The sequence below is a fragment of the Neltuma alba genome, unplaced genomic scaffold (genome assembly GCF_004799145.2).
Source record: "Neltuma alba isolate B1F8T4 unplaced genomic scaffold, ASM479914v2 tig00000961_pilon, whole genome shotgun sequence".
Taxonomy (NCBI): Eukaryota; Viridiplantae; Streptophyta; class Magnoliopsida; order Fabales; family Fabaceae; genus Neltuma; species Neltuma alba.
The window spans coordinates 18,867-29,257 of NW_021632273.1; the positions used below are offsets into that span (position 1 = coordinate 18,867).

At 37.5% G+C, this 10,391-nt stretch overlaps 1 protein-coding gene across 1 annotated transcript; it reads right to left on the bottom strand.

Moving 5' to 3' along the window:
• Nucleotides 1–807: 807 nt before the first annotated feature.
• LOC114749288 (growth-regulating factor 6) lies at nt 808–4,413 on the bottom strand. The gene is made up of 4 exons (XM_028937781.1): nt 3,913–4,413; nt 2,592–2,801; nt 2,147–2,513; nt 808–1,934 (listed from the first exon to the last, which is right to left on the bottom strand). Exons 1-4 carry the CDS (start codon nt 4,085–4,087, stop codon nt 1,142–1,144), a joined length of 1,545 nt encoding a protein of 514 aa, XP_028793614.1. The 5' UTR covers nt 4,088–4,413; the 3' UTR covers nt 808–1,141.
• Nucleotides 4,414–10,391: the final 5,978 nt, after the last annotated feature.

Below are 10,391 nucleotides of genomic sequence, written 5' to 3' on the forward strand. Positions count from 1 at the left end.
TTCAAACTCTCCCTGTATGTAAGATAAAATCATAAGAGCTATTGACACCATGCAAGATAGCTGTCAATTTCAGCAGAAGGGGACTAGACCAATAAAACAATTTGCCAGTGATTCTGAGAAGAATAGATTTTGTAAAAAAGTGATTCTGAGAAGTGAGAGTGTTTGGATAGTTGTTATCAGAAGTACTTTTTATATATACAAATTACTAAAAAAAAGACATAAGTTAATATGATAATTACAGGAAAAATAGATTTTATGATATATTTTAATTTGAAGGAATAAAATTGTTAATAATATGTTTTTTTACCAACATAATTAATAATACATAAGATAATATAATTAATAAATAATTAATGTGTATATATATTATATAAAATATAAGATTAAATATATTTATAAAAAAATATGTTTATAAAAAAAATAACAAGATACATATCATATAAGCTCTCACACTCTCCCTTTTTTCTCCAAAAGCAAAAAAATTTTGCTTTTTCCAAAACCATGGTTTTGACCCAAAACCATGGTTTTGGTTTTTGGAGGGGGTGTTTGGGTGACACAATCCCCAAACCATGGTTTGGGGTGTCACCCAAACACACCCCAATGCATGCTGCTTTGCTATTGTTTGTCAGTGGGGTAAGCTCCAATCAAGATTCCAGTTTTTAGCAGTGTCAATCAGTAATCGCTATTTCAATGAAACGGTAATCAAAATATGGGGGAAAATGTGATGTTTTCTATGTCACCAGAATAGTTGCTGTCCTACTCCGGACAATGTCCAATGAATTAGAAAACTCGGATGAATATTCACTGATACGTCACGCGATCAGATTCTCACCACTTGAACTGGACCTCACCATCCACTTCATAAACCAACATCACTACTGTTCAATACAAGCATTACCAGAACGGAGTCACGGACGCATAAGGACCAGAATGAGTTTTTGTTGGGGGAAAAAACAGAGAAAAGAAAAAGTCAAGCAAAACATAAATATCCAAACTATAAGCCCAACCTGGTGGAACCAGATTTTGCAAATTCAGAGATTACACAATTTCAAGGGCAATTTAAACTGATATCAAGCCAGAACAGATAAAAATTCCCCTCCTTCATGGCAGCCTGAAGGACTTGATTGTGGGAAGGATGGAGTTACAAGGTGGGCAAAGAGGAGGAATTGCCAAGAGTGGAACCAAGCAGATCGTTGCACAAGCTGGCCCCTTCGAGTCCTTTATTATTCTCAGCCTGCGGACTGCTCCCAGAGTTGCTATTGGAAACTGATCCAAACGCGGTCTTATGCAAGACCCCCGTTGGAGATGAACCTAAGGAAGAACTATTTTCCCAACCATCTGTCATGAGGTTAAGAGCAGATGAGTTCTTGGAGCAATCACTTGTATTGCTGCTAAGATGAAGAACCTCACCAAGAGGACCCCCCATGGAACTTTCCCAAGCAATTGGAATCCAATTTGCCTGCCTGTTACTTGATTCATTCAGACCAATTCCCACCCCCAAATCCATTTGAATTGGATCTAGCTCCCTTGATAGTCGAAGAGGTGACAATGTGACTTTTTCATTGGTAGCAGAGGAAGTGGATGACATGAAATTTGAAGAGGCCATGGGGATAGATATCGAAAGCTGGGTCCTATCGGATTGCATGTCGAGTTTGGGCCAGTCATCCATGAAATGACGAAGGGATTGCTGTGACTCTGCATCTCTGTAAGAGGGGTTTTGCGAAGAACCAAAGCTTTTATGTGAAGGGTTGAGTAGGGAGTCAGAAGTGACAAGCCCAAACTCATTCCTGGACGATTTTTCGTACGGGATTTGCTCCTTTTGTATCATATAAGGGTTTTCCTTGGGCTTCAGATCAAGGGTGGGAGGCAGCATTGGAAGAGCAGAGCCGTCCTGCACTCTCTCAATGGCATTCTCCTTGTTGTTCATGAACATTCTGCAATTATTGTTTCCCACAAGAAGACACCATTACTAAACAGGACCTAGTTAATACTAATTATAAAGTACACCTGCATTGCAGCATCCCCTCCAATGTATCATAGGTCCTTCGATTGTGCGCTATTCTAAACCTAAAGAACAGCTAACGACAACAACAATGTACAGAAGCCAGAAGAGCTAAAGGAAAGAAAGGCGTTTTACTTTACTAACCTGTCGATGTTGGTAGGAGCAGAAGTATGAGATGAAAGAGGTTGCAAATTCTTGGATTGATGATGGGCAAAGGAAAGAGTATTAGACGCAGCGTTGCCTGGCACCACTACTGAGGCAGAGGAGGAAGCATTAGGGATGAGCTTTGAGGCACTATTGGTAGTGGTGGCGCCAGAGACGGCATGGCCTGATTGGCCTTCCACAGGCTTTCTTGAACGATGGCGGCCTCTGTTCATGTGGCGCTCACAGTACTTCTGGTCCACAACGGCATCTCTTGAGCACCGCCATTTCTTCCCATCTGTTCTCCTACACCTCCCCGGTTCGGGATCAGTGTTGTTCGAGAATCCCAGATGGAAACCTCCCCATCCCACTACATCAACAACAAGTATTAGGCACCATACATTACCGTTTTTCTTATTCGTATGCACATCTAAGAAGAGAAACTTACGTGTATTAGTTCTCAGGAGTCCGTTGGAAAAGTTACTGAAGCCAGCAGAATCGAGAGCTTTTCTGATAGGGATGAGGAGATGAGAAGGTACGGCCATATTTGCAGTGATGTACTTGTAGATCAAGGCCTGGTGTTCCAGCTCCATCCACTGGGACGGAGTGAATGGCCCTCTGGTTGTTAAAACCCCGTGCATGCCTCCAGAGCCGTAACCTGCTGATAATCCACAAGATAAAGCTCAAACGCAGCCAGAAATGGCGAAACGTATGCAAAAGCCTAATTTTGTAGCAACTTATAAGCAATATTATTATCTACTTCACCACAGTCGCTCAGATCATTAGCTGAGCTGAGTTTGTTCAGATTTTTTTAATAAAAAACGATGTTAATTTTCACCAGAGATTTAAATTTTATGAAAAACTAAAATTCCCAATTTTAATTTTAAAATGATGTAATTCTTTTTTTTTTAAATAGTTTTGCTTTTTTCCCCTTAACTTCAACCAGATATGAAATGAAATACCTCTATATTTTTTGCTACAGCAGAATTGCATGACTGTATAATTTTAAAAGAAGAAAATAATTTGGGGGAGAAAAGAAAAAGCGTAAAGAGGTATGACAGAGGACAGAAGTAATATATCTGATGTGAGGGGACTACAATGATAGGGGTTTATGGAGCTTTAATTGAAGAAAATAACAGTCAACTGTGCGTGTGTGCGGGGAAGGCGATGGAAAGGAAAAGAAAGACTGCGAAAAAAGAATAGAGAGCCAATCAAAATCTGGAGCTTTTCTAGCTCCTCCTATAGCTCTAACCTGCCTTGATATACTTTTTTCTGATTTAGTACCCTCTACATCAAACTTTTTCTCAATCCTCTGACGGTTTATATTTTAACAGATAAGTCCGTTGATAAAGGGATCTGAATCCAAAATCCATCTCCCTAACACGACGAGGACAGTGATTTAATATTGACAAGAGGAATTTTCCCGTTTTTACTTTAATCTTGACAAGACCCAAATCACAGGCTTCTCTTCCATTTTGATGAAAAGACCGTCCGCACTACTGAAGAATCAGCCGTAAAGAACCATGACAACCCACACTCTCTCTAGCAAAACGACCTCGTTCTTTTTTTCTGCGCGGGGCAAAAAGAGGGCAAAACAACAGTAACCCCCCCATTCTCCGTCAAGATTTTCCCGGTCGTTGACAAATCAGAAACGAATGGATATGGCTTTTAAAAATTTATTTGCAGAAAGTAGTGCATGATCATTCACTCCTTCCCCAAGACTATTAGAAAAGCTGAAATAGGTATTGCTGCTAGTATCGAGTATATACCTGTATTCCGGGTGTAAGCAGCTAGTTGGTGATAAGAAAAGGGCAATGCGGCATTCGGGGAGGCCTTGTCCGTTAGCTGAGGCTCCGACTTGGGAGAAGAGAAAGTGAGCATTTGAGAATCAGAAAAGGGAGAAGTATTAGATCTCAGCAAAGAGTTTCTTTGGTGAAGCAGCATTGGAGCAGATCCTACGAGAAGGTAAGCATTCGGAAAGAGTAGAACTCGCCGATTATGTAGAGTTGCGGCAGATCTCTGAGGATATGGATCTCAGATCCGTACGGTTTGTTCCTGCCTTGACTCAGGATTCGAAGCTGGAGAAGTGGAGGCGGAAGTGTGGGAAGAGGGGAAGCCACCGAGCCATTTAAAATCCACCGCCAAAAGATCTGTGCAGAAGAGGAGCCACCAGCAGCTAGGCGAGCATGAAGCTCAAGCTCAAGCGGAAGCGATTGAGGAACATTTGTCCCGTTGGAGAAGACAGGCGCATCTTATGTGTGAATACCAGATTTACTTACTTGACCCCTTAAAGCCGAGCCGAAACTGGAAACCGGGCTGGTTTTGTTTTCAAGACTTGATGTCTTTAGAAAGATAAAATAATTGGGGGGAGAAAAGGAAGGGGGGGGGGAGACAGCAAGCCAGGATATTTAATTTTTAATAGGAAAATCTTGAGAGAGGAAATAATTGTACAATTTAGCATCTCATGTACATCTTTTTGGTTTTGTTTTGGCTAGGGTCTACGGATGGCATGAGAGGGCTATTGTGGAAACTTGAGCTGGCTGAGAAGGACATGGATGTCATTATGCGACTCACATTTCTTTCTCTCTCCCTGCTTTTGGGGGGGGGGGGTGTTTTGATCTTCAATATTTGACCACAGAAATTTACGAGGATGTTGTGTTTTTACTTTTTATAGGATTTAGACAGGGATAGTGAAAGATTCGTCCAGATTATTTTTTCAAACAAAAAATAAAAAAGGAGATTGGGATGGTGAAAGAGGAGAGTTGGTTGTTTTTCAAAATAACTTTATAATGTTGCCTTGCAAAGTCCGCTAGCCGGTTGAGGCACAGCATGAGAGCCTTCCCACTCTTCTTAAAGTTAAAAGGCCAAACTGGTGATGGGCCGCATGAACAAATATGCATTGCCACGTGACTCACTCCCCCCCCCCCTTCCTCTTCCGTTTCCTTTTTCCTCTCTTTCTTACTCCGCCCTCCATATTTTAATATATTCTTTACATTTATCTCCCCCGTCTTAATTTTGAGACCATGCAAAAATTTTAAATAATAGTAAAATTGGATTAAACTAAAATCCAAAGCATTCGGATCAATTTCTTTTTGCGTCTCTCGGTTTAAGAAGAATAAATGGGATGCTCATGCTTATATGCAGATAGGAATAGACGCAGGTTGGGTGCGTTGAGGGAGAAAATGGGGTTAACTTGAGGGCAAAGGGATACTCTCCCATATTCCTACGCTTGTACAATAAAGAAAAGAGTACAGTTTGCTGATTATGGGAGGACACAAAAATTACTCTCTCTGGTTTTTTTGTTTTTTGAAATTTTATTTCTTGAAATACAAGTTTTTTTTTTAATTAAAAAATTAAGTGAGTTGGGTTCCGAGGACTCACTATAGTGAGAAAATGCCTCCAGACTCAAAAAATTCTTACAAAAATACTTACATATCACCTATTAATAAAATTCTCATATCGGTAACGAAAATCAAACTCACAGTCTTATAAACTATAAACCGATTCTTTGTCAAAGTAAAATACAAGTTGATTATGGGAGGCTTTTAGATGCGAAGAAGAAAGCACAGCCCACATCCACTTTTTTTGGGTTGTTGGAAAACCAACGGCATAAAGACACGCTCACCCTATGATCTCACATCATTATTTAGTAGGTAGGCAAGGACATGACAACTCCAAACTAAAATTAGACAGCCTAAGTTGTGTCAAGTGGTCAAACACAAACACCCCCCACATGATGACGAAATGAGCTCCTTCTGTTCTCCGCCCCCGCCCCAAAAAAAAAAAACGTCAAGCTGTGCTAGAAATTAGCCAAGAAAATTATTTTTCTTTTTAAAAATATACTAGTTTTAGTGTAATGAACATGGTTTTTTTTTCAAACTTAATTGCTCTGACAATTTTGGCTCTGTGGGGAAAAAAAATATCCACGCGTTTAAAACTTTAAATAATATATTTAGTAAAAACTAATTTAACTTTCCACCAAAAATAAATAAAAGTTAACCTACCTCTTCAATATAAATTATTTCTCACCATCTCACTGATATTAAAAGTTGAACCGAAACTTGGCTGGATCATGAAATTTATCGAAATTTTTTACTATTATTCTTATTAATCACGTTAAATTCCGACGCCATGCGAATGTTGGAGGTGGGATGTGGCCATGTTGTTGTTACATTCATAACTTGATGTAGGTGCCAAGACCCGGGGACATATATATAGAGAGGGCAGCATTGAAGCTAAACGTGACAGGTTGCTCTAGAAGGGGGAAGTGGTGCAGTGTTGACCGAGGCCGAGGATGGTCCGGGAATTGCCAGGGTTAAAAACTAGAGGGGATGGGAGCATTGAATAGAAAAAGTACTCCTACTTAAAATCTTTAAAAATCTCATTTGACTTTTATGTTTATTCTAAATATAAGATCTCAATTTATTTTATTTTTTAAAATAGTTCTTGTAATAATAATATTTCTAGACAATATACTTGATTAGTAAGGATATTTTAGGATATACAATACCTATTGATTATAAATAATTAACTTAATTGGTTTCTTTAATCTATTCTAATTAGCCAACTAATTTTTATATTAAGAACCAAAAGTAGTACTTCTCCGGTCCTAAATATAAGACCCTGAAAGAGTATATGTATAAGGAAGATTTGTGGGGCATTAATAAGGAGGGACCGTGGAGAATTGAGTAGAATCACAAGGTACTCGCGAAGCAGGAAGGAATAGATGCTGCGTTTAAATGGGGAATACAGAGAGAAAAAGCCCTGCCGCTCTGCTCATTTTGAATGCAAACATAACGCAGAAGCAGAAGACGACGCTGTGTTATAAGCTTGGGGAATGTTTGGGGGTCAGATTCTGATATATGTCGCTTTTTCTCAGACCATCCCTATGTCTCCCTTCTTCTACTACACCATATCAACCCCTCCTCCTCACGTTTTCCTCACCTTACCTTTCTCTGAATTCGCGTTCATTTCATTATCATTTACTTCTATTTGATGTAGGTTGGAGAATCAAGACGTCTATGCTCATTTTGGCGCGGTTAAAAATTATTTATAATTAAAAAAATGTTTGGATAGAAACTAAATCATGGTTTCAGAAGTGCTTTTACGGTTTACGAAATAAATATGTGGAGGAATTTGTCTCGTTTTGTAAAAAGTGATTCTGAAACCATGGTTGGAGATTACCAAACACCCCAAATTCACAAAACGTACAAATAAAAACAAGTAAAAAAATTAAATTTGTTCTTAAATGAGAGTGATTTTTATGATATTAACTTCCACCCTATCACATACTCCTTATTAAATATGGAGAGAAAATATTTAATATTTTACAGAAAATGTCGGGTGTTGTTTTTGTAATGTTGAATTTATGTTGTTCGAGGGAAACATGAGAAATTATTGGGGGGCTGGCATTTGAAGGTGGGGCTTTAATATTTACCCCCTGCGTTTGTCTCCTTGGGAAGGGATTCTCCACCACACTGTCACGCCCCTCAGCTACAGCCCTCCCCATGCCCTCCCTCCCCCTTTCTATCTCACCCCACAAGCATCTTATTTTTATTTATTTTTTTTCTATCTCAATTATCTCCCTAAATTCCTTCCCTTTATGCATTCAAATGTCAATATTCAGCGTCTTTTAAAGTTATATCCTCTTTTCATGTCTGCTCTTATTTAACATGATGATTTAATTGTAGATAAATATAAAATTTTAATTATTTTAAATATTTATCCAGGATATTTTTGGGAAAAAAATCACTGATTATTTATAAAAAAATATCATATATTAAGCATACAAAATAAAAAAGAAATATAATTAATTTTCAACCCAGAAAGGGCGGAAGTGGATAAAACTGGAAAAGTGTCGAAGAAAAGAAGGGGGGAGAGGAAAGGGTGGGTTGATGCATCCATCTATGTCAACATTTAATTGAATGGAGGGAGACAAGCCCCGGTACGGTCCATCCAGCTGGGCCTCATTATTATTTATCATCATTTCCCCCCTTTTCCCTCTTTATTTTATTACTCACTCTTATTTACCCCCCAACCCTTCTTTTTCCTTTTCATTTTCTTCCACAGCATCGCCCATCAGCGTGTGGGGCGTGACCATATTCTGAGTAACGCGCTTTTACATTTTTGCACCAGACATCTTTTTTAATCTGGACGAAAATGGGGGTTTGATTTTTGGCGAGAACCAATATTTATTTATTTTTTTGTCTGCAAAATTTTATTTACATTTTCAGCGAGTTAAAAATTTAGAATGAGAATAAAAGAAGTACTAAAAGCAGGCTTCTAAAAAGCTTATTTGCATTTACTTATTTTAGGTATTTATAAGTATTTTCATGTAATTCAGAACAAAATTTTTTTCATACTTATTTCATATTTCACAAATTACTACTGGAACTTGTTTGAAATAAAGCCTTCAAACGCTTTTCGATCCTAGTTTATGAAATATAAGACAAGTATATAAAAAAATTTGAATTTCAATTTGTATAAAAATATTGATATGGACTTAAAAACACAAATCTAAATAAGCCCTGAAAAGTCGCTTTTATAAGTTGCCACTGCGATTACAAGCAAATTTTAAGAAGGGAACTCTAAGAGCAAAGAAATGTTCAGAGAAAGGGAGAATAGAAAGAGGAGAACATAGGACTTAGGAGAGTATGGTGGCATGGGGAGATAATAATCATGTGATATAGACAATTATGAGTCTCTGGTTGAGATTTGCAAATCTCCCTCTGACAAACACATATTAATTTTTTGAATTCTATAATTATTTGAACAATTACAACTAGATATTCAAAAAAATAATTTTAAAAAAATTCTAATAACAAACGAACAGTTGTTATTTATTATTCAGAAACTTGTCACCGCAAGTATTCTGTTTATTTCTGGAAATTTTTAATAATCATCTTCTTAATTAAAATTTTATAGCAATTCTTTCCGATTGGTTTTTATTATAAAAACAAAAGCATGCTTTGAAAAATAAGGAGAAAATGTTAGGAAAAAAAAGGGAGGAAATAATGGAGACTTGTTGTCCATATGGGAACGGGGAGTCTCGTATGATGGTGACGCGTCAAGAGCGGGCGTGAGAGTGATGTTCCGCGCGGGGCCCCCCCACGCATGGGCATGGCCACCTTCACGGCTTCACCGCAGTTTCAATCCCAAAAATACAATCAGGAAGAAAGACTCTGAATGAAAATAAATAATTTAGGCTCGAAATATTATAAAATTGATTTGAAAGGATAGATATTTTTGGAAGATAAGATTTTTGGAATCAATGATGGAGGGAGCGGGGACGGGGAAGGGGGAGGAAAAAACCGGAAAATAATGGGGGTGGGGGTGGGGGCGAGGATGTTAGGGCAAGAAGAGGGCGAGGGAGGGTTCGCTTCCCCTATGCCGACAGCGTCAAAGGTGGGGCCCATCATCTTGTCTTACTCGCGTCACCTTTCGTACCTCCTAACGCCCCCACTCGCTTTATAGCCTCGGGACCCCCTCCCCCACTAGGGCCACTACCCGCTTGATGCATATTTCATCCCCCAGGTTGAAATACTTATTTTTCTCTATAATTCAAATAATTTTTAATTAAATTTTAATAATGTTAATGTTAGGTTTATTATTTTATATTCATCTGGTTCTATTTATAAATCACTTTCAACATGTTTTGTACAGTATTTGTTTTTATTTAAATTTAACAACTTTTTAATTTTAACCCTATTTGATATACACTATAATCATATAAATAAAATCAACACAATAATAAATAGAGGGTAAAATTGTACATCTATACAAAAAATTTCTCAGTACCCTATAAATAGGAACAAAAACTTTCTTCTCTCTCTGTTCTATAAATAGGGCCAAAGGAGTATTATTTTAATCAATTTTTTTATGGTTCCTAATCAAAACTTTATACTGTTATTATTTTTAATCATATCTTTATAATAAAATACAAGTTATAAATAGAATCCAACCTCACGTATAAAAAAGCATCAATATTACTATTTCTGATCTTAATTATAATTATAAGATTTATTTATAAATCATAAATAAATGAGGGTTGTAATTATAACAGAAGTAGCATCAGCTTCTGATGTTTATAGGTTTCGCAATCCAAATGCCGTGTCATTAGTATTCCTTTCAAAAGGATAACTTCTAGTTATGAACTTTAAAGATTATATTCTTTTGGTCTTTAATATTCTTCCGGTTTTAAATATAAGTGAGTATAAGGGTTTTATATTTAAGACAGGAGGAGTATAAG